The 23,479-nt window shown below is 35.8% G+C and overlaps 1 protein-coding gene across 1 annotated transcript; it reads left to right on the forward strand.

Moving 5' to 3' along the window:
- Window positions 1-445: 445 nt before the first annotated feature.
- Window positions 446-22,896, forward strand: fsip1 (fibrous sheath interacting protein 1). Its single transcript, XM_047821338.1, has 13 exons — window positions 446-603; window positions 2,028-2,206; window positions 2,570-2,633; window positions 3,561-3,715; window positions 3,826-3,883; window positions 6,541-6,636; window positions 7,038-7,186; window positions 7,790-7,909; window positions 8,097-8,216; window positions 8,393-8,500; window positions 9,745-9,876; window positions 19,294-19,419; window positions 22,076-22,896. The coding sequence occupies exons 2-12, from the start codon at window positions 2,039-2,041 to the stop codon at window positions 19,378-19,380; spliced, it is 1,257 nt and encodes a 418-aa protein (XP_047677294.1). The 5' UTR covers window positions 446-603; window positions 2,028-2,038; the 3' UTR covers window positions 19,381-19,419; window positions 22,076-22,896.
- The last annotated feature ends 583 nt before the right edge of the window (window positions 22,897-23,479 follow it).

Consider the following 23,479-nt stretch of genomic DNA (forward strand, 5'->3'; position numbering starts at 1 on the left):
ATTATTTAGTCTATTAGTCTATTCATTGGATACATTTGGTTTATTTTATTTTATTGCATATCTATCTATCTATCTATCTATCTATCTATCTATCTATCTATCTATCTATCTATCTATCTATCTATATACGTATATATATATATACATACATATGTATATATATATATATATCTATATATATACGTATATATATATATATATATATATATATATATATATATATATATATATATATATATATATATATATATATATATATGTATATATATATATATACGTATATATATATATATATATATATATATATATACGTATATATATATATATATATATATATATATATATATATATAGATAGATAGATAGATAGATAGATAGATAGATAGATAGATAGATAGATAGATAGATATATAGATATGTAATTAGATAGATATGTAATTGTGATGCGCAGTTCAGATTCAGAATCAGAATAAGAGTTTCTAGAAGAGGTTTATTGCCTACAGGGTCGTCTATGTACAGGAATTTGTCTTGGTGTGTTGGTGCATAGTGCTAATAGAGAAAGTTGACAGAAACGGTGACATTACAGGTTGTTACAAGTGTGCAAGTGAGTAAAACCTGTGTTTATACAAGACATAAGAGAAACTGATAAGATAAGAATTTCAGTTGTTAAGCAAAAACCTTCTGAACAGTGTTACTATTATTTAGACAGTTTCTTTTTGGTCACCAATGAAGAGATGTTTCGTCCCCGATTAGACTTGTCATGTTTCCCAGAATTCTCTTTTAACCAATCATGCCCTTTATTGTGTTGGCAGATGTATTTTTCATTATATTGGGAGACAAAATGTTTCTGTACACTACTGAATTCAATTCAATTCAAATTTATTTGTATATAGCGCTTTTAACAATGGAAGCAGCTTTACAGAACATACGAAACATAATACAAAAGTTTATTATTATACAAAGATTAATATAAAACAAAAATTCAAGATTAGTATTGGACTTCTATTTAAATGTGATTGTTTTTATCCCCATTGAGCAAGCCTGAGGTGACTGAATTCATTCTGCTGCTACCACCATGAGATTGTGCTCAACATATTAGTGAGACTGTTCCAGAAGAAGTAGTGCAAGCCCAAGCCATAACACTACCTCATTCAGAGCTATTAATTTTTTAATACAGTCACACTTACATAGCACACAAGTAAACATTCAAGAAACAAGAAACATTCGCCAGTCATATGTATAATGTACATTAATGGTTGCCAGGCTAGTTTAAGTAGCATTTCATTTCAATAGTACTATAAGAGGGATTCTCAAACACTGGCAACCTCGTGGTTGCCCTTGGATAACATGCAACAAAGCGTAAACAAGGGACGTGCTGTGAGGACATTGAGTAAGACTCTTTGGGATTATACTATTAATTTATAGCATAAGGCTGATTTGATAGACATTATCTTATCAGATGATGCTAATGACTGATGATATCAAAGTATTTATTTGCTTTATATTTATTTAAATTTATATAACCCTATATAAATGCATTTATATACTTGTCATAAAACTGGCAGGCACAGGATTACACACACACACACACACACACACACACACACACACACACACACACACACACACACACACACACACACACACACACACACACACACACACACACACACACACATGCTCAATGCATTTTTCCTGCATTCATTTTTTTCTGGAGTTAATAGTCCTGTATTGTTCACCTTTACAGATCTCAGTCTTCCTCTGAGATTTTATTTTTGTATTTAAATGGTCCTTTAGAATTCTTTTCTCTGGACACAGTAATATATTGGGTACCTAAAAGTACCTAACATTATAAAACAGTCCCATAACTGTCCAGATAAACTGTCCTGAAGTATTTTGGTCATGGATTAGACTAACTATAACTGTGAGAACTGAGTAGTCTAATGTTATAATCATCAGGTAAAAGTTTATAGCAAATATGATGCATATTTATATATGTGTGTAGATGTGTTGATCATTTTTATTTAGGAAGAGAATAGATGGATATTACAAAGGGAAACCTGGATGATATATCTCGACCAGCTTCCAGCGAGTCCTCTCGGCCTGGGAGTCGAGTGTCCAGTGTGGTTCTTTCAGAGGGGGTGAGAATGATTCCGGACAGGACTGGGGCTCTTGAGGTTCTCAGCTCTGAGCTCACTGAAACTCAGGTGATAGATGTTTCGTTCTGAAAGCAGTATTTAAAATTATTGCTATAGATAGAGACAGTGGTCTGACTATATCTTGGGGTTAGACCTAGTAAAATAAGTACTAATGACACAATAGTGTCTAAGAATATTACCAGTGCCAGTGGTGAATACTATTTTACATATAGTATAAAGTATAGTAGTATGTAGTTTTGGATGTAGTCCAGAATAATTATTCTTCACAATGACATGATGGCATTTAAAATTTCAATTTCCTAATGTGAGTTTCACTTTCCTCCATTTTTTGATACCTTTCTTCCGTCTCATTATTGTCACAATTATTCAATTATCTAATCTTAATACGCTGTTGGTGATCCTTTATATCAGGTTCAACAGAACATAGAGGAAAATATCTTGGACTTCCCATCAGAAAACATGGTCTCTGACCAAGGTAGGTAAAAATCGAGAAGCAATATTTATTTACAGTGTAGTTATAGACACTAGAACTTACAGCAATAACAATTAGGCATCATAGAGATTCAGTGATTTTCCTCCTTTTGAAATCCAAATCTTTTTTATTGTTTATTGATATCGATATATCCTTCAAATTTACTAAAAGGTCTGTGTTGAGTAACAGTCTTCTGAAATGTCTTTTACAAGATTAGTGAATACATACACCATCACAGGGGCGAATGTAAGGTTAGTTCATGACAATATGAAGACAACAATAGAAAGTTATAAGAAACAGCTCATCGCTGTGTTTGTACAGTAAGAGTTTTTTAATGTGCATGAAATCACTAAACATTTTTTTATTTTGACCTGGAAACCACAAATTCAGGGATGTTTTAGCTCTAATGTTCCAGCTACAGTGGATATTGCTTTTAATTCACCAGCTGTACCTAAGATATGCAGGGTGAGTGTATGACCAAGGCATGTGTTGCCATAGTGTCTATATGCACACATAAACATAAGTGTCAGGTATAAACCAAACACCACTGCTTACTGATGGGCCATATCACAGTACGCTGGTAGTTAGGTGGATTTGGATTTGTCAAGCAATGTAAGTTCACATTTTCCCCAGTTACTGTGATATTTATTCACTTGGTTTCAGTACATTGCACATACATAATTGACATATGACCAATTGTTCATATGTTACTCTAGTCCTACATTATGAAGGTAGAATGCAACATGTAGGGTGGTCAAGGCTTGGACTGGCAGACAATACCTAATACCCATTTGGATATTTGGATATTGTTCAAAAATTTTCGAACTCCTGTCTTACAGACATGGTTTTCTCCCACACTGGTTTTTAATAGAACTAGCAAACCAACAATTGCTTTCTATCTGTCTGTCTGCCTGATTTTATGCTTTACAGATGTATCTGAGAAGGAGAATAAATATCTTGAGTTGCAAGAAGCAATCATGGAAATGGAACGTCTGGACAGAATACTGACTTCCGTGACCTTAGAAGAAGTAGCAGTCAGAAAGGAAGGCAAAGAGCTCCATCGGCAACTTTGGAAGGATATAAAGGTAAGATTGAATGCAGACACACATGTGTAGAAATGTGTTTCGTATATATCTTCTTCACACATGCAATTTTTCTGTAGTGTGCTTACCTATTCCTGTGTATATACATCCAGGATCACAATCCTGAAAGTTGTTCAGTGTGCAGTGAAGCAGAAAATACCAACAACACATGTAAGTCTTGCATGAGTCACAAGAGCACTCTCCAATACATATTAGACACTTTAGAAACTAATTTATAAATTACACAGTTTTAAATGAATTTGCATGGATAATCAGTAGGATTTGTAGAGAGTTTGTCTAAAATGTACTTTTGAGATTTTTGTACTAAAATGTACTAAAAGCCATAATTTTAACAGCTGTCAAATCAAAAGTTTACCTATTTAACTGTGGTTCGACTCTATTTGGACGATGTAATGATGGTACCATGAGTTCAATGGCAAAGCACTCTCTATGTGACCATGACCTTGTCTTGGTTAGCCTATAAAAAGTAATCATCACATTTGTCCCCTGCCATTTCTTGTCACCCTGAGAGATCATTTTCACCCTGGTCTGTTACATAAATAATTGTTATTCTACTCCTTTACACTTCCAAAGTGATTTCCTTTGGAACTAGTTGAGACAGCATATTTTCATTGTTATGCTAGTGTATAATATGTCTAGATCATCCCCAGCAATAATTGACAGCATGCAATATTGAGGAGGAAAATTGCTCACAACGTCAATGTTGTTCTCTGTTGAGGATAATTATCACGCAGTTCAGACATTCCGTCAGTAAAATCTGGTAAAATAGATGGTAATCTGTGAACTCTATGTAGTTGCTTTGCAAGCATACAACCAAGAGACATATTGTATATTGCATGTCAACCAGGAGGTTGCTGTAGTTTTTACATTTATTGGAAGAACATGCCTCTCACTGTATTCAAATTATCTTGTGAAGTGATAACTTTACCCAGTGGATTAAGACAGCCAGGGCCATGGTTCAATCCATTAATTAACCAACCAACCAACCAACCAACCAACCAACCAACCAACCAACCAACCAACCAACATATTTGGCATGAACGTTAGCTACCATTTAATACATTTTTGCATTCAATAACAAACTGTGAACGTCTCACCAGTGCACAGATTACAGTAAGACTTTTATAGTGTGTGTATAGCAAAATGTGTATAGCAAAAACTTTATATAATTTACTGTGTTTTATTTCGTTTTTTATATCCTACTGAGTGAAACCATCTGCAATCACAAAATCTCAGAGGGTACATGAGAAATATGAATCTTTAAGTTCTATGGTTTCAAATAATTTATGTTTGCTCACAACTCACATCAGATATGATATGCATAGCATCTGACATAATAGTTGTGACAGTCCCCCCTGTTATGTGAAATATTTCAAACTCATTTATGCAAGAATAATGTAAGACCAAGGGCACCTAAAGGTAATAGTTCAAGTGTTTAGTTCATGTTTCAGGCAGATGGAGTTGATAATGTAGTGCCTCCTGGGCATGTGTCTGGGTCTTGACCTAGGAACACCTGCCTTCTCGTTTGTATTAGTCCCAAGGATAATTGTTATAATTACCCAGTCTTATTCAGCTTGCCTGCAGCACATTTCTTGTTGCATACTCCATCAAGATTTAGAACCAGAAGCAGCTACTGACACAGAATGGGGGCACAGAATCCTTTATTATTGCCACATATACATTACAGCACAGTGGAATTCTTTTCTTCACATACCATAACTAAGGAGGTTGGGGTCAGAGTGCAGGGGCAGCTATGATATATGGGCAGCACATATATGATACAGCGCCCCTGGAGCAGGGAGGGTTGAGGGTCTAGCTCAAGGGCCCAGCAGTGGCAGCTTGGCTGTGCTGGGCATTGAACCCTGATCCTCCGATCAAGAACCCAGAGCCTTAACCAGCTGAGCCACCAGTGCCCCCCCTGACTAATCGGTACTATGCTAGAATAGAAGAGAGTCTTTATTTGTCACATATACATTACAGCACAGTGAAATTTCCTCTTTCCTCACATATCCCAAATTTGGATGTGGGGTGCGAGCACGCAAGGTCAGCCATGACACAACACCCCTGGATAAGCAAGGTTTAAGGGCCTTTCTCAAGGACCCAACAGTGGCAGTTTGGTCCCAATACTCTAAGGGCCTTAACCGCATGAGTCACCACTGTCCGGCAACAACTCTATGCTGTGCATTTCATCACACTCTTGCATTATTGCTAACAGCACTTGCACTTCACCAAGACAAAAGCATCCCTATATTCAGTAATTGTCATGAGGTTTTCCAATGGAATTCTTGGTTGGTTCCCACTCACCAGTCATACAACAGCTAAGGCTAGAGAAAATCACTTCCCTCTCCCGAGCCAGCATCAAAGCCATGTGCTTCAAAAGTCATCATAATCAACACTCAGTAGCAAACTCTTTTTGCTGGAGCTCACAGATGCCCATGATTGGCTGGTGTCACTTTGATTGACATAAGCGAGTGTTTGACACCGCCTAGAGAACATACCCAATTTTGGACTCTCTCTTGCCACTGGGATTCAAACTCATGATTTCTGGACAATAGTGTGCAAGCTTTTCTGTTGCACCACTAAGGGGCAGTCATGAGGTGATGGCTTTAAAACTGGTACTCCACAAGGAAACAATCTCACAGTTCTAAAGTAAATCACTCTAGCAGTCTGGTGTGTAGGGAAACAAAACCATCATTTCATAATCATGTAAAAATTTCCCTCAGTTTAATTATTTTTTTCCATAAATGAAATAAATTATTTATAAATTTATATGAGATTAACAACTGTGAAACAAATGAATTTGATAGCTAAGGACTGCAGTGAAGAGATGGACTATGAACCTGTGTTTGGAACCCAAGTCCCAGATCAAGGGACTGACCTAATCTGCAGACCTGAAAATACAGGCAAGAAATATTTGATCTCTACATCTTAATGATCACTTAACAAAGAACAAGTTACTCTGCTGATTACATTCACTTCTCATAAGTTTAGCTGATCTAGAGGTACAGTTGTATTTGCTCATTTGTTGCGCTAGAGGGACTCATGACATTAAAATTCTCACGTGTAAACTTTGTAAACTGTCATGTTTTGTTTAACTCATGGCATGGTGCTAAACATATTAGCAATAATGTTCATCGCATCACAACTGCTCTGAAAGAGATTAGTTTAGCATACACACATTTTTATAACTTTTTTATAATTAGATATTTTTAAAATTGCAAGCCATTGTTTGTTGTGTAATACTTTAAAACGTTCAAGATTGACTTCATTTAAAACTGTTTTATGGGCTATGCATGTTTACTGGTTTCTGGGTCAGAGGTCGGAGTACATGGCAAGTCTTCAAACTCTGTTGAAGTGGGTGCTGAAATAAAAGAAGTGACCATGACAGAAAGCAGGCAGCGTGTGACAGTCAAGAACAAGAACGGACAAGATTTCATCAAGAAAAACATTGAGGTATGTCATTTATTCAGGAACAAAATGTATGACTGAACAAGAGATCCATAACTAGCAATCTATGAAAAGCACGAAACCGTTTGCTTCATTTGTATAAAACATCATGGTAGTAATAGCCATTTCACCGACCGTAGCAATTTAATTAACAAACATTTATCACAATATGCTGTGTGTGAATTAAGAGAGAACCGCTTCACATGCTCGGGGATGATTCTGATGTCAGTGTGGACATCATTGTGTAGATGCAGTGATGAGCTGAAGACATGACAGCGAAGCAAAAATTTGCTTGAGACATTGTTTTAGGAGAACTGAGCCAAACTTTCATGTTGAAAACATATTTTAAGTATTATTCCACATGGGCCATTTTTGACCTGGACAGGACGTAATCAGCCTTTATGGTGAATTTCTATTCCGAAGATTGTGCCAGACCATAATTATCAAAAGTATGAGAATGGAGTACTGGTTAAAATTCTGAGTCACATGTAAAATGTTTTAGAGTATAATTATGGCACTTGCGTTTGTCTCACCATGGGCTCTAAGCTTTTTCTCAGCATGTCTTCTAGATTTTTCTATTCTGAAGGTGATGTGTATGTTTTGATGCAGCTAGTCAGTAATGCAGGGAGCTCGGTGACATTAACAGAGGAAGAGCAAAAGCGGTTAGATGAACTCCTCAAGTACATAGATGAAGAATGGGCTTATTTTGATCTAACTACAAAATCAGAGGTATTCACATGAACACACATGTGCACACACACACACGCACACACATACAGTACACACACACACACACACACACACACACACACACACACACACACACACACACACACACACACACACACACACACACACACACAAACACACACACAGATTTTTCCATTCTGAAGGTGATGTGTATGTTTTGATGCAGCTAGGCAGTAGTGCAGAAAGCTCGGCGACATTAAAAGAGGAAGAGCAAAAGCGGTTAGGTGAACTCCTGAAGGACATAGATGAAGAAGGGGCTTATGTTGATCCAACTCCCAAATCAGAGGTATTCACATGAACACACGTGCACACACAGGTGTGCGCGCACACACACACACACACACACACACACACACACACACACACACACACACACACACACACACACACACACACACACACACACACACACACAGAAACAGATTTTTCCATTCTGAAGGTGTTGTGTATGTTTTGATGCAGCTAGGCAGAAGTCTAATAAGCTCGGCGACATTAACAAAGGAAGAGCAAAAACGATTAGATGAACTCCTCAAGGACATAGATCATTTTGATCCAACTGCCAAACCAGAGGTACACACACACACACACACACACACACACACACACACACACACACACACACACACACACACACACACACACACACACACACACACACACAACACACACACACACACATGGCAGGGATATTTTATTCAGTCTGTTTCAGGCAAGACATCATTTGGGTGGTGAACATCAGCTATATTATCTAATGATATTTATCTAGAGGCTCTTATATATTTTGCACTACTCACATAGGGCTAAGCTGCACTTTTCACAGTTTCCTTTTCATACTGCATATTCCGTCATTCCTCATGAGGATATGGCAGCTGCAATTATGGTGTGCTTTTCCTTTTTATAATGGGTTCATCAACCAATTTATGCATGGCAACCAAACAGAAGGGAGCAGATGCTCAGAGGCATCCTAAAGGTTCGGGCTGAAAGACTTCCTGTTATTGTGGGAACTTGCTATTGTGCAAAGTGTCGACACATTTTATATCTCTTGTCTCATCCAAGTGATGGGACACATGAGTGACCAGACGTACAAAAGCTTTGGCAGGCTCCGATATGACATCATGATCATATGCAGATGCTTTCTCTTCTTTTATTCTACGTTTATGATCTTGTTTCTGCAGAATGGGTTCACTGAATTGATCAAATGCAACTTGCAGGCTGGACACTGCAACCCTTAGCCCGGACTTGTTCCTCTTCTCACATTGCTAATGAGCATAAAAAAAATCATCTCCCACTAACTAATAATTGGGAGAAAGATCCTCAGCTGTTTCAAGGGTTCAGTAAGACACTCTAGGGATCAACTGTTCAGAGCAGTGTACTTAAAGAACTTAAAGACAGCCAGCAAAACCTGTATTAAACTGGACTAATGGTTTCTGATTTACTTTCGTAATAAAAATGTTGCCTGCTGCATCGAAACTCTCTGAAATGTCCTTAAATAGCCATATACTGTAGCACACATCCAATGTCTAAGGTTATAAAACATAGATTCTTAACCTCATGAATTGGAATATTTAATTTTTTCCTCAGATGCTAATAAGCAGATTTTAGGTTTTTCGATATGTCACATATATGGTAGTAAATTTAATCTAGTGTTAAACCAAGATCTAGGGCTAAACCTGCCCTGTCTGCTTGAATGTTTGTTGTAACATTGACAACCTATAAACCAGAAATTATTGTTTAATACAGTATATAACACATTTTCTGACTTGCTGTTCTGAATATAAGCAGATATTTCTCTGTGTGCTGTGTCCACAACACAGGAGCAGGGTTATAGACCCCAAGCAGCTGAACTTGAGCAACTCCTTCACATTGATGCCAAACTGCAGCTCTTTCTAAGTGTTGAGGAATTTATGTGTGTGCGAAGCCCCTATGGATACCCCAGCCTTTCTCAGGTTTGTGCTATGTTCCTAAATACACTTATCCGCAGCTTTTAGGATTTATTCAAGAATGTGTTTTCAGATGCCCCTCTACTTCACTACTTAATCTATTTAGATTTAAGATGAATAAAATAAAATTCTTTTAAAATATCCAATATACTATATTTTCCCTTTACCAATCATTACCCATATTAGTATTTATAGAAATAGAGAGCCTTAAATAAATCCCAGAAAGAGCCTCGCATCCGTTTGCCACAAAAAACGTCCAATGTGGCGAATGGATGTACACAAAAAGAACAATTCTCTTCTGAATTTCCATCCTTCATTTTTTCCATCCAATATGCTGGATGTTGCATTTTCATTTTTACATCATGGTTAAAAATATATCTACAATACTTCTGAGTGCATCACTTTTTCCGTGCTTTCCTTTACTTGCTCTTACATATTCTATGTGCATTAATACTGGAGAAATCTGTCCTTTTTAAAATGTGCTATAATCCTGTAATCCATACAATTAAAATAAAAACGGAATCCTTTAGTAGTGAACACATCCCATCCAACACCTTTCAGGCAACGAAGTGTACCATTCATTTAAAAAAAAAAAAAAAATCTCTTTTCTCATAAGGGCATTTGGATTCAGTCAAAAGATTCTTCTGGGATGATCAAATCCAGATTTAAAATGGAGGGAGTTACATAACATTGCTATAACCTGGGAGTTACATAACAGTGGCTTAATAGTCACAAAGGCATTCTGACTTTCTTTGGTCTACACAGAATGTTTGGAAAGCAGTTAGTCTTCAGAGGAGACACTTGATGAGTGTTATTCCTGCAAAGAAGATATAAAGTAAATATAATAATATTTTTACTGTCATTAAAGCTATTTCATAAGCACATATGGTTTTTTAAAGGGAAAGTGGTTGGCAATTCATGCAGAGTTCATCAAAGTTGTGCTATGTAGCTAGTTAACCTTCTAACCAGATCAACATCCAATGACGTACTTTAAAATCTATAGCACATTAACACAACCCAATAACATTACACTTAATTATTAAAACATACAAAATTAGTTAGCTGTACATTTTTATAAATGTATATACAGACATACATTAGTATTCTGCAATTCACAAGTATTGTTTAAAATACAGCGTGAAATTTAAAGGGCTTTAACTTTTAACTTTATTCTTAGAAGCGGTTTACAAGGGTGGTGTCCTCGCAAACTGATGGAGTTTTCTCATGGACTTTCCTATAGACCAGTAGTAAATATGACAAACTGTGACAGTGACTATTACCTCACTTGGCTAGCCTGTAAAAAATATCATGCCCCTCCTTGTTCCCATTCTTGTCTTGTTGAGGAACAAAAAAAAAAGGAGATTCAAGAAATGTAGACAGCACTCAGAATTAGAATTAAAGATTGCATGAAATTTTTATGGAAATCTCTGCACTGTCACTGAGGGTGCACTGGCTTTACTTTAAATGACACTAAGTGCAATACTGATTTATATATTTTTGGCACTGCCTCAGAAAGTATTACAAAGCACAGATGTAAATTTGCATCTTTGCAAAATTCTTACACAGCCTTGCTCTAACTGCAGCGTAACGTCAAACTTGTCTGCAGCCTGACTAGAAACTTTTCTTTAGGCTATAGTGTGGGAGTAAAGCTGTCAACTGATGTGACTACAGGGCCTGCTAGAAAAAGAAAGGCAAGCTCCTTTGTGGTGTCATCAGAGAAAAACAGCAGTTGACAGAGGTTATTTTGCCCAGCCCCATTGAGAGGAGAAAATAAGTGCCCTTAGGAGTACTGGAGGTGGCCATGAGTCTAATGCAAGATCTTTTAGCAGCAATGCAAACTGCTTCACATGTGGAGACCCTGATGTATTTTTTTTTGGCTGAATCTCATTCACTGGGCACAAAAATCTTACGTGGGAGCCATAGCACCAAAGCAGGGGAAATTAGTGCAAAATTGATGTAATACAAGGTAAGCTGGCTCAAATACAGTACCACTGCCAGAATCTACACCATTCAGCACAACAATTTAAAGCTCTAAATACTTCTGTGGTGCAGGTCCTCAGATGCCAGCTGGTAAAAGCTAATTCTGCTTCATTGCCAGAATTACCAGACCTTTCTTAACGTGAAGCCATGCTCAGTAACTTCAAGAGCTGCTGACTTTCCTGACAGACGCTGAGGGGGGGATCTCATGCGTTCTTTTGTAATAAGCATTGCTAAAGGAATTTACAGAGAGAACAACTCCAGCCATGCAAGTTACTGGAGACCATCAATATTCGTACCCATCATACCCAAAAGGGCCTATCATTTTTTGCATGCATATAAGGCCCAACCTTTTTCGTATGCATAAATCCTAGTATCCATGTATTCTATTTTTTTTGTCTGAAATGTAGTTAGTTATGTAATGTGTTGCTTTTCTTTGCTGACATACAAACACATCATACAAGCTTTATGCTTTTTTTGTAAATCAAATTTTTTGTATTGACTCAATAATGCATTTGTAAACAATAATCATCAGTAACAAAAGCACAAATGTAATGAGAAGTTAACATAACACAAAGCTAATTACACAAAGCTAATATAAAGATGTCAGTAGCTTTGAAAGGTCCACTCTGACTATATTCACATGCTGTTTATATACACATTTTCACTATATGGCCAAAAGTACTGAAACTAAAGGGCCCGATCCTGTCTTATCATGGCGGTGTGCCTTTGTACAAATCGAACTCCATAAAGGCACGGTTTGCCATGGTTGGTGTAGAAGAAAGTGACACAAGTTCTGAACTTGTCACCTCCAAAAATCTTTGGGAAGACTAATAACACTGACTGTTCCCCAGACCCTAACATTTGACTTCAGTGCCTGACAGTACTGATGCTCTCATGTCTGAATGAGAATAAATTCTCACAGCCAAACTCCAAAATCTATTGGAAAGCTTTCCTCAAAATGTCTTTGGAATGGGCATATTTGGATGTGATGGTCAGATGTCCAAATACTAGAAGAAGGAAGAGACCAGAAGCTTTTAATGATGGTATTCTTTAATGGATCATGTACCTGTATACAAGAACATATTGAAATGCCACCTGTTATTATTGCTCACCTTGGGCCTTAACCTGCTAAGACTAAAAATTATTTAAGAAAGTAAAAATGTACTCCTAATTTTCATCCTGTACTAATCACAGTATACAGTATGTTGATTGAAATAAGACTTTTTTATTAAAACCGAATACTTAGAGTAATAGATTTTTTGCCACCAGGCAGTTATGGTAGCTGAACCATTACTTTTAGACAAGGGCTTCACAAATGTAGCTTCTCCATAGACGATTAAAACCATTTGGGTAACCTAGTGAACCCATGCTGTCTCTCTCACTGGCCAGAAGTACATTTCTGAGCTGTTCCATCATTGCACTTTACTTCCAGCAAATCTGACAGAATTGCTGTTGGAAAGGATAGTTAGATTTGTTTTTGACCTTTCAGCAATGGAAACATTTAAAATGCTTGCTAACTAACGTCTTCTCAGGTTTTCTGTCAGATTTTTACCCTACCATATGTTGTCAGTCAGACGTGTGAGACCGAAGCCATGTTTCCATTCTCTTGTAAAGGAACACAGCTAGAGTTTCGTAGGCCTAGGACAAAAGAGTGTGTCTGGGCTTGAAGTCAATTTTCCAAAGTAGTCATTCAGTTAAAAAGGAAACTTGAAATGCAGTTAGCACATTCTGAAAAGAGAAATCTAATAAAACTACTTTTGCACAATATATAATTTTTGTTTGAATGATTATCCTTTGTGTATCCTTTGTTTTTTCATGTTGAATTTAGAAAGAGACAACATGTGTTATGAGCATTACCTTATACTGTATTTTTGCAGAATATGATATAAAATCGACATCAGGTCTTCAAATTAATTTAAAGTATAATCCTACAAAATCTTACATTTACTTTTACATTTATGGAAGTGGATGTTTTTGGTTCCTGCAACTTTTGCCAAAGCACCAAGAAACATATGCATACCATGGAGTTCTGTTACTGCTGTTGTAGCACTTTGGTTCAGCCATAGCATGCCAAGGACAATGACTCAGAAAACACTTTTCTGACCATCAGCATATGGTCACCACATGAGTAAAGCCTTACAGATTGACTTGTTTTGGTGGTGAAAAGAACTGGCTTATCTCTTTTTTCAATGCGAAAAGCTGTGTGACAGTTCCGTGCCAACCAGTAACAGCATGCCTTGTGTTTTGCATTAATAGCAACAAGCACCATTACCACAAGAACAACAACAACAACAATAACAACTATTGGCTATTGGCTATGCTTTTTTCCCCACATTTCATTTCTATCAGCAAATTTCTTCATTGGTATTAGTATAATGTCTGCCCAAATAAATCAAGGCAGAGGTCCTAGTGGGCCATAATGAGATACAACAAGAATTCCAATCTTAAATGTTCTTAAAGTAGAATATTCTAAGATAAATACATGTATGTCCTGAAATGATTAATAATTACTTGAGATGTTCTTTCAAGTATAATGGATATCTCCCAGATCCTATATTTCTGGTCCTAAAGTACACATAAGTTCTTTTTTTTTTTTTCCAAATCTTTAAATTTAGTTCCAGTTGAGAAAATGTTTGTATTGTGCAAAACAGATTCTAATTTCATTTGGGAAGCCAGGTTAAAACCCAAGAGAACATAGGGGAGGGCATGCAATACTCTGAACAGACAGTAAGTCGAGATCAGAATTGAACTGGGACCCTGGAGCTGTGCGTGATCGATGCTATCTTCTGCATCCCCATGCGTAACTAGTCAACTATATTTTAATTAAATAACTATGTTTGCTTAATACAGTTAGGCGATTATAGTTAACAACCCTAATTAGTTTTCAATTGCAGGTTAACGAGAATACTGAAAGGTTCAAGAAATGTAGAAGTATAAATTTTGTTATCCCTGTTGCGTCATCTTTCTTCTTTCATAAAACATTATAAATCGTATACTGAATTTTGCTTAGGCAGTAAGTTGTTGAAACATAGGCCATAAATCTTACATTTATTTTTGGATAGAAGAATGTGCAGTTGAATGGGTTTATTTGTGCTTTTGTGCTTTTCCATGTGCTTCATGTATTTATTTTTTTATTTTTTTAAATCCCTCAGGTTTTGGTCAGTTAAAAACATATGTTTATCCAGACTATCAGTGCTCTCCAAAAACAGTTATAATATCCAAGCTGATATTCTAATACTCTAGAAATGTTTAACTATCACAGTGCCATCTGTGTATGAGATCTGTGAAGGAAAAGCACATCAGAGCACAGGGTCAGGCTCACAGTGGATCTAAACTACTGGGTGTAATTTGAGAATACACTTTGTATGGACATCGGTACCTCACATGGCACCATGCACACACATAATCACACGCTCATTTGCACTGATGGGCAATCAAGATTTGCCAATGCACCTAGAAGATTTTTTAAATATACAGTATAGGTTTGTATATGTAAAGTATAAATCTATTTAAAATGAAAGAATCTTTGTTCTCATTCACTCCATGTAGAAATTGTTGCAGTGTACAATTGACAATTCATACCTCAAGTTTTTGTCAAGGCTGCAGCTCTTTAGTGTTTCTCTTTTTTGAAGTTAGTGTTGGATTTTTGCATAGCATGTCAACGCTCTGTCTTTGTCACTGGTAGCTATTCAAAGGTATAGTGTGTTCTGTGCACTGGACCCTACAGCTTGAATATAGCCAGTGGAAGGGATTGTGTGGAGGAGCTTTGGCTGAGATCCTCCTTCCACGTGGCAGTAAGTGAAAGCCCAGAAGTGGAGGGGCAGACTTTGTGACTCATGCTGCCTCTGTTTTTGTTAGAGCTGTGCCAAACTTCCAGGGCTCAGGTTACATAGTCTGATTGTGGGGGCACACAGCACAGCAATACAACAGCTCCGATGCTACTCTGTATTTCTGTGCCATAAAGTTCAATGATTCACCAATGGAAATGTTTCAGGTTAGCTCTGCAATAACAGTTTTTCCACATTTTTTTTCACTGAAGTAAATGATCAGGATTTATTTAGGATTTTACCTCTGTAGACATCACAAGTATGTATTCTCTTAAATGTAGAATACATTTAAACATAACCATCAGCAAGCTCCCAATGTATTTTAAATCTATGTACATAGCATTTTATATCTAAATATCTTAATTGATATTGCTTATTATCTAGACATTTGCTATAACATTACTTACAAAAGTGCTAACACTTCTTTGGAAAACCTTATGTATTAACAACATATAGCTATATAATATGAAATTTGTACGAATATATGGCATAATATTGATAGTACTATGTCATGCTTTAATAAATAACTGTGATGCCATTGATTTATTTTATTTATAATATATACCAGAATGCCTTGTCGTCTTTTACCTTACATGGCTGAGATGGATAAATGTTTTTATTTGTTTGTTTGTTTGTTTATTTGTTTGTTTTACTATACATGTAGTAGACTGAATCTGTTTGCTTTGGTATTGCTAACACGAGTCTTGGATCATGACACTTGATGTAACACATAGCAGCTGAGACCCAGCTTGAAAGAGATGTTAACAACACGTTATCTCTTTCTCACATGATGCACTATCAAACAGACACTGTCTAGAATCCACACTGTGTTGCACTGAGGAAAAGCAACAGGAAGTTACTTTGAAGTGCTCTTATTTGAATCCATCTGTCCATTACAGTGCATGTGTGAGTAGTAAAACTAAGTAAAACACTGTGGTTATATGGTTGCTTGCAGTATATTATACTGTACAGCACATTTTGGAACCTGGGACCTGCATTTGGGTCATGGAGAATTTCAAATCTAAATCTGACATTTCTTTAACCTTGTCAATGCTCTCAGCCAAACTGAAATACAAATGAGACAGAATACAACATAAACCTAGGAGTTCAGCAGTTATGGCTTGATCACTGTTCCAAAATTTGCTCTCTGCTGGTCCTAAGATTTAAGCCCACAACCTTCTGAACACTAATCCTGTGTTCTGCCTGGTGTTAACATCTGACATTTGATGTATGCATTTTCAAAATCTTAACGATAAAAAGATGGTTATCAGTATCTTCCTAATAAACACATAACCGGAGCACAAAGGGTAGCGCTTGACACATTTCACCCAGACCTTTTCAGTGAAATGCAGCTGTAACAACATCAGCCTCATCTAGTATTTCCTGCTATAATATTACAAATACAAATAGAATATTATTAAACCTATTGCTAGACATATTTTCCTAATTCCAGGCTCCAAATAATGTTAATCTCTTAGGTTTCTGAAATTTATGCTAAAAAAATAACTAAATTATTTGCCAATAGAGCTAGATTATTTCAAGATTGAAATTAGTAGAAATAGCTAAAAATCAGTTCTTGGTTTTTGGTTATTTTAATAACAACGGAATTAAATTTAATAGTCAATTTTGAGCAGACAATTCTACTTGATAAAATATAATTTTTGCACTGAATATAGAGGAAAAAACATCAATTCAGAAGGATTATAAAATGCAAAACCATTGCTGCATGAAACAATGGATTGAGAATTAGAATGAGTTTTGTACGTTCAGCTAAATGTAAGTTTACTTATTTTCAATTCAGTACTGTAAATGTAGCATTGATGTCATATGGCCTCTGTGTGTGCATGGGAAAATCTTAAAGAGTATATAATCAGAAGTATATACTGCACTTTACAGTGCCTCTGTGTAGGATCCCTGTAAATTTTAGGTTAGGGTTTAAATTTAGACACTCAAGCCTTGCTTTATGAGACAATGAAATGCCACAAGACCTCTTTAAATGTGGGTGTTGGATAAGAAGCACCACATTACAGCAAGCTAAATAAACAGACTGATTTCATTGTATACTTATTCACTTTGGATATATTCTTTTTTCTTTTTAAATCAGCACTTCTAATTAAGTGAAAGAGAGCAGCCTGCATATACGATTTTTCAATAATAGTAATTGTTTGTTTTTGTTTTAGTTGATCTTAAATTAGGAAGTGTGTTGGAATGATGTTCAGTGCCCTTTGTGAATATTGCTATACATTGAAAATGTTTGTGTTTAAGATCAAAAGATGAATATTAGATGAATAATAGAATCAGAATTTCTCCTTTAATTTTTCTGGAATGAACATCTAAACAACTTGGAACACAATTTTTAATGTGCTAAAATATTGGAAACAATAATCTTAAAGTAAAGTTAAATAAATAGTATCTTATTTAATATTTGTTTGCATACCATATGCTTGCAATATCAGCATAAAGGTAGTAGTCTATTTACTTTAGTGAAGAGGTCAATTCTTTTGTGATGCTGTTCCAGGGATGTACTGCAGAAATGCATTGGGTTTAGGTTTAGTGATTGACTTTGACCAGTCAAAAACTTTCCATTTATTTTTCCTGATGAAGCCCTTATTGTGTTGTTGGATGTATTTTTCATTAAATTGGCAGACAAAATGTTTCTGTACACTACTGAATTCAATTCAATTCAAATTTATTAGTATAGCGCTATTAACAATGGACATGGTCTCAAAGCAGCTTTATAGAACATAAGAATCATAATACAAAAGTTTATTATTATACAAAGATTAATATAAAACAAAAATTCAAGATTAGTATTGGACTTATATTTAAATGTGATTCTTTTTATCCCCATTGAGCAAGCCTGAGGTGACTGAATTCATTCTGCCGCTACCACCATGAGATTGTGCTCAACATATATTAGTGAGACTGTTCCAGAAGAAGTAGTGCAAGCCCAAGCCATAACACTACCTCATTCAGAGCTATTAATTGTTTAATACAGTCACACTTACATAGCACACATGTGTAACAAGAAACATTCGCCAGTCACATGTTCCAGCAAGCGAAACAATAGGAACCATTCTCTGAGTTGTTGAAGAAATTGAATTGACCTTGCCACTCCAATTCTTGGGTACAATACATATACAAATATACTGAATCTGTGGTAATTTGTACACAATCTAAATTTACATTTATGCATTTTTAAACAAAGTGACAGAAAAAACCCTGAACGGTTAAGGGTAAAGTCACTTGCTTCTCTTGTCAGACATTTGGTTTGAACTCATAGTCTTACAGTTACTAAAACAGAACCTTAACTGCTGTGTTACCGCTGCACATACTGAACATTTCATACCAGTTTTATGTCTGACACCATGCGAACCAAAGCACGGAAAGTCCTTTGACTATGACGATTGTATGATTGTAGAAATCACTTTGGAAAATTCCTGCTGTGAATATGCTATGTTCGGATTCTGTGGTAGTATACATTCTTACATTTTTGAATATTGTGAAATCCATTACAGACTGACAATTAAGCAATTTGTAATCTTTTTTTAACAAACATTTAGATAGAAGATAATATAAACTGTTCGTGAGTGTTAACAAAGGATTTTTGTATCAGGTCGAAAATGCTGGAGATCTTGGCGAGGGGATCCTTCGGGATATAAAAGAGTCGAAAGAGCAGGAGGAGTGTCTGTGTGAAATCTAACAGCAGCTGCAGCTCCTCACAAAGAGACAACACCCAGATGTGAGTTCAAAGAGGCTATGCTTCAATCAAACTAGGGGAAACACACACACTGAGTCACAACAGACACTTGCATTGTAAACATGTCATGAATCTAATCCTGAAGGTATCTCACTGAGTGTATGACAAAATGCACATATAGCTGCTTTTTTAACCCTCTGCTATGTCATCATACACTTAGCTTCAGTTTATGGGTCAGTATGGTCTAGACATGTTTTACCACTAAGTGGAAATGCTGGGAAGGTGGGAAGGTCCTAATTAACACCAGATCCTATACTTCTATGAGTAATGCATTTTAACTTTCCAAATCAAAATATACATTTAGCATATTAAGTTTGCATATTGTAAGGAGGCATTATCAAACATAAATAACCTAAATATAGCTGTTGAAGGTTTTTTTTTTGTATGTCATTGTGGTTAACCTCCACAGATTGGTCCTTATATTTCTTAGAAGCATTTGTTGCAGAAACTCAATTTTTTTCTTCTCGAAATGATTAGATTGTTCTGGTTTGTGCCTTAATGTTTGATTTTTGTGACTCAAATTCTGTAGTAAGTGTCAATGATTTTGGAAAATATCACATATCCTATAAATGTAGATGGTTAATGTGAGTGACATGGCATAGTGATGCAGCTTGTATATTTCTACATTAGCAGCATATGAACTTTAATCAGCATGGGACTGTTCTTTGTTTAGGGATTTAATTGGCTTTAAAATTTAATACGACAACTTATTGGCAATAAAAAAAACAATAATAATAATGATAAAACATTTTATGAAGATGTATAAAAAAAAAAAAGTCGAATAAGAGAAGAACATGAGACTCAAAAACATGGATTAACTTTATGGAATTACTGCTGCTCCAAAACTGGCCTTTCTTAAGAGCTGCTCCCAAAAGGCTTCTGTTTGCTGCCTGGTTACACAGGAGTCGGCCAAGCCTGGCAACGTATAGCACATCACACAGTTTGATGTATGCTTCTGCTGTAGTGGAGAAAGTAGAAAATGTTACCCAGACCTTGGGCAGTGTAAGGATTTTCCATTTCTGTTCAAAACAGATGTGTTGTGTTGTGTGTTTTGGATCTGTGAAGCAACTTTCTTTTTCATTCGTTTTTTTTGTTGTTGTTGATGTTGTCTGTTTAATGACTGAGTAACGATAAAAGTGAAAACAAAAGCTAGAAAGGTTATTTTCTAGGAAGGCAGCAGAAAATTGCTGCCATAATATGTAAACCTATTGCAGGGTCCCTAGCAGTCAGTTCCAGGAATTAGGACAGTGTCCTTCTAATGACCCTGTACTGTAACTTTCAGACAACTAATCAGGACTTAAAGCCTACCTTAAATATGATGTTTTTTCTTCTTCACAATCAGTGACAGATGCAGAAGATTTTGACTGGTGTCGAAAAGGCAAGGCTATCTTCAATCGACGGTTGAAGACATATTTTTTTGTGAAATTCTTGTTTGTTGTATGTGTGTATTTAATAAAATAAAATAAAATAAAATAAATGAATAAAGAAACGTTATAGTGTTTTAGGCTCATGGTATATTATAATAGTATCTGTAACCTAGTGAACCAGAGTTTATGTATTCAATGATTGAGTTTTAAAAGCACTTTTGTGCGTCTCTCTGGATAAGGGCATCTTCCAAATGCTCTAAATGTACTGTAAATGCACAGAGCTACTACAGTATATATGATGCGACCATAGAAAATGAGCTATAATGCCTGATTATGTGCTAATGCTATAGACCTACTGTACACACCCTATGCTTATTTTCATCTTTGGGTTAGAACCAGCTGTCATGTGTGTTTGGTTTAAAACAATGTAGTATTTGAATTTGTTTTTAAATCCTCAGTAAATGTCAGGACATCTTTGCAACATACCTAAGAAAAAAACATAAATAATAACCGGTTTATTGAAATAATCACTGGAAAGACATTTGGCCAGCTACTACCTGCCAAAATTCATGCTTCGCAGGTCATAGAGTCATAGAGATTACATTTTATATTATAAAAAAATATATAAATATTTTAATATTTTATATTAACGCAAGCTCTTGAACTGGATCTGCATCATATTTTATTTATTTTTCTTCTGAAAAAAATGATTGCCTGAATAGATAACTGCATGAATGTGCAGGTGTTTCCAATAAAGTGGACGGTGAGTGAATTACCAATGAAATTTCGGCATGTTTCTGACCACGATCTGGGGTTTCATGTCTAGATCTGGGAACCTACTGCTTTTAATTGACAGTGTAAGTGAGATTACCTTTCTTCAGATTTCAGATTTTTTGTTTTTTTTAACATTTACGGTTTTATGTAACACATTTTACGTTCCAGGCAATATCTGTTACATTTCTGACAATATATAACCCATGATGAGTACCAAGGAAATGCCTGAGCTATGTTGGGAGGAAAAACGTTTTAGAAGGTTATTAAAACATTGGCAAATCTTAGAGCATTCCGAGGAGCACTGTGAAATCCATTATGACAAAGCAGAAAAAATATCAAACAAATGAGACATTACTAAGACTGTCTGCTCAGGCAAGAAGGGTAGTGGTCAGAGAAGTGCCTAAGAGACCAGGTATGGCAATGAAGGGGTTACAGAGCTCACTGGCTGAAATGGGAGAACCTCTGCAGACCTTAACAACAGCATTCGCTCTTCACAGATCCAGACCCATCTAAGAAAGGCCAGAAGGATGCCAGTTCGGAGAAAGACCATATTAGAAAATCTGAGATTTCTTGGAAAAAGATTTTTATGGTCTGGCATTTGGTCTAAAATCAAAACAAAATATGTGGCAAAGAAACATAGCAGGTAACATCCTGGTAAGATCATTCCTGTGATTAAGCACATTAATGGAACATTTTTTCTACTATTGTTACTTTCTCTCTTATTGCTGCTTAAGCTAGTGAATGTTTATGTTTTGAAATCTTGCTAGCTTCAGATACTGGGATCCTGTTGGATGAAGAAAACTAAAATGAAAGAGAGATAAATATAAATGTAATCTTTAAACATTGTTTTCCAGAGCAGCTTATAGACGTTTTTTGGAGTCTATACCAAAAGCACGTCCTCATGCTACAGTAGTTCTGTAGGTCATTGATTTATTGGCATTAAATTAGAAGATGAAAAATAAAACAAACCAAATCCAGAAATTAGGACAAAATAAGTTACATTTAATTACAAGATCACAAATTGCCAATGTATAAACAGAGGTTTCCTTGCCTTGTGTTAACTATGTCCTGTATAGAGGTAATTTTTTCTTCTTTTTTTCAGGTCTAAGCTAATTTTCTATTTTCACTTCACCTCACCTGATTCACACATAGGTCACTACATTATGTAAATCTGGTTGTAATTAATTTGGTTTTACTTAACCAAACACTCATCTCATCATCTCACTCATTTTGTACTCAAATGAGTCCTACTGTGCATGATAGAATAGCTGGTACATCCTAGTTTCTGAGAGATTACAGTGTGCCCAGTGAGCTTTTCTCATATTTCTGGAATGTAATTCTTCAAGATAACTCTTGTGATTTGTGTTGCAGACATTTATATAGATATCTGTTTCACGGTATTTTAATAAACAATATTATTTTTATCAATTTGCGTTTGGGTTTTCTCTTGAGTTTAAGCTTCACTTGCATGCAGAAAAATAGAGTGGGTATGTGCTTATTACACTGACAAATGCTTGTCAATTAAAAATAAAGTAGCAATTAAGTAAAAATTTGTATCCTGGTCAGGAACATCAATTTGGATCTGCTGGAAATGGTAAGTTTAGGTGGGAATGTTTTCAAAGAATGCCATTATGATCTCCTAGTTAACATTTCTATACCCAAGTAACATTATTAGTTTAAAGGGCATTAAGTGCTATAGATCTTTCAGAAAGCATGGGATGAATCGGTGGTCTGTGCCTGCTACCTTCAAGAATCTCAACGTCCAGGAATGCTCTGTCCATATTCTGTCTGATGCCACATGCTTAAGTGTAAAATTTGTATGATTTGTATGATTGTGATCTTTCCCCAGCAGCATCTGATGTGCTTTATATAAGTAACCCTTTGTATTGGATATGTGATGA

Source organism: Tachysurus fulvidraco, chromosome 12 (genome assembly GCF_022655615.1).
Source record: "Tachysurus fulvidraco isolate hzauxx_2018 chromosome 12, HZAU_PFXX_2.0, whole genome shotgun sequence".
Taxonomy (NCBI): domain Eukaryota; kingdom Metazoa; phylum Chordata; class Actinopteri; order Siluriformes; family Bagridae; genus Tachysurus; species Tachysurus fulvidraco.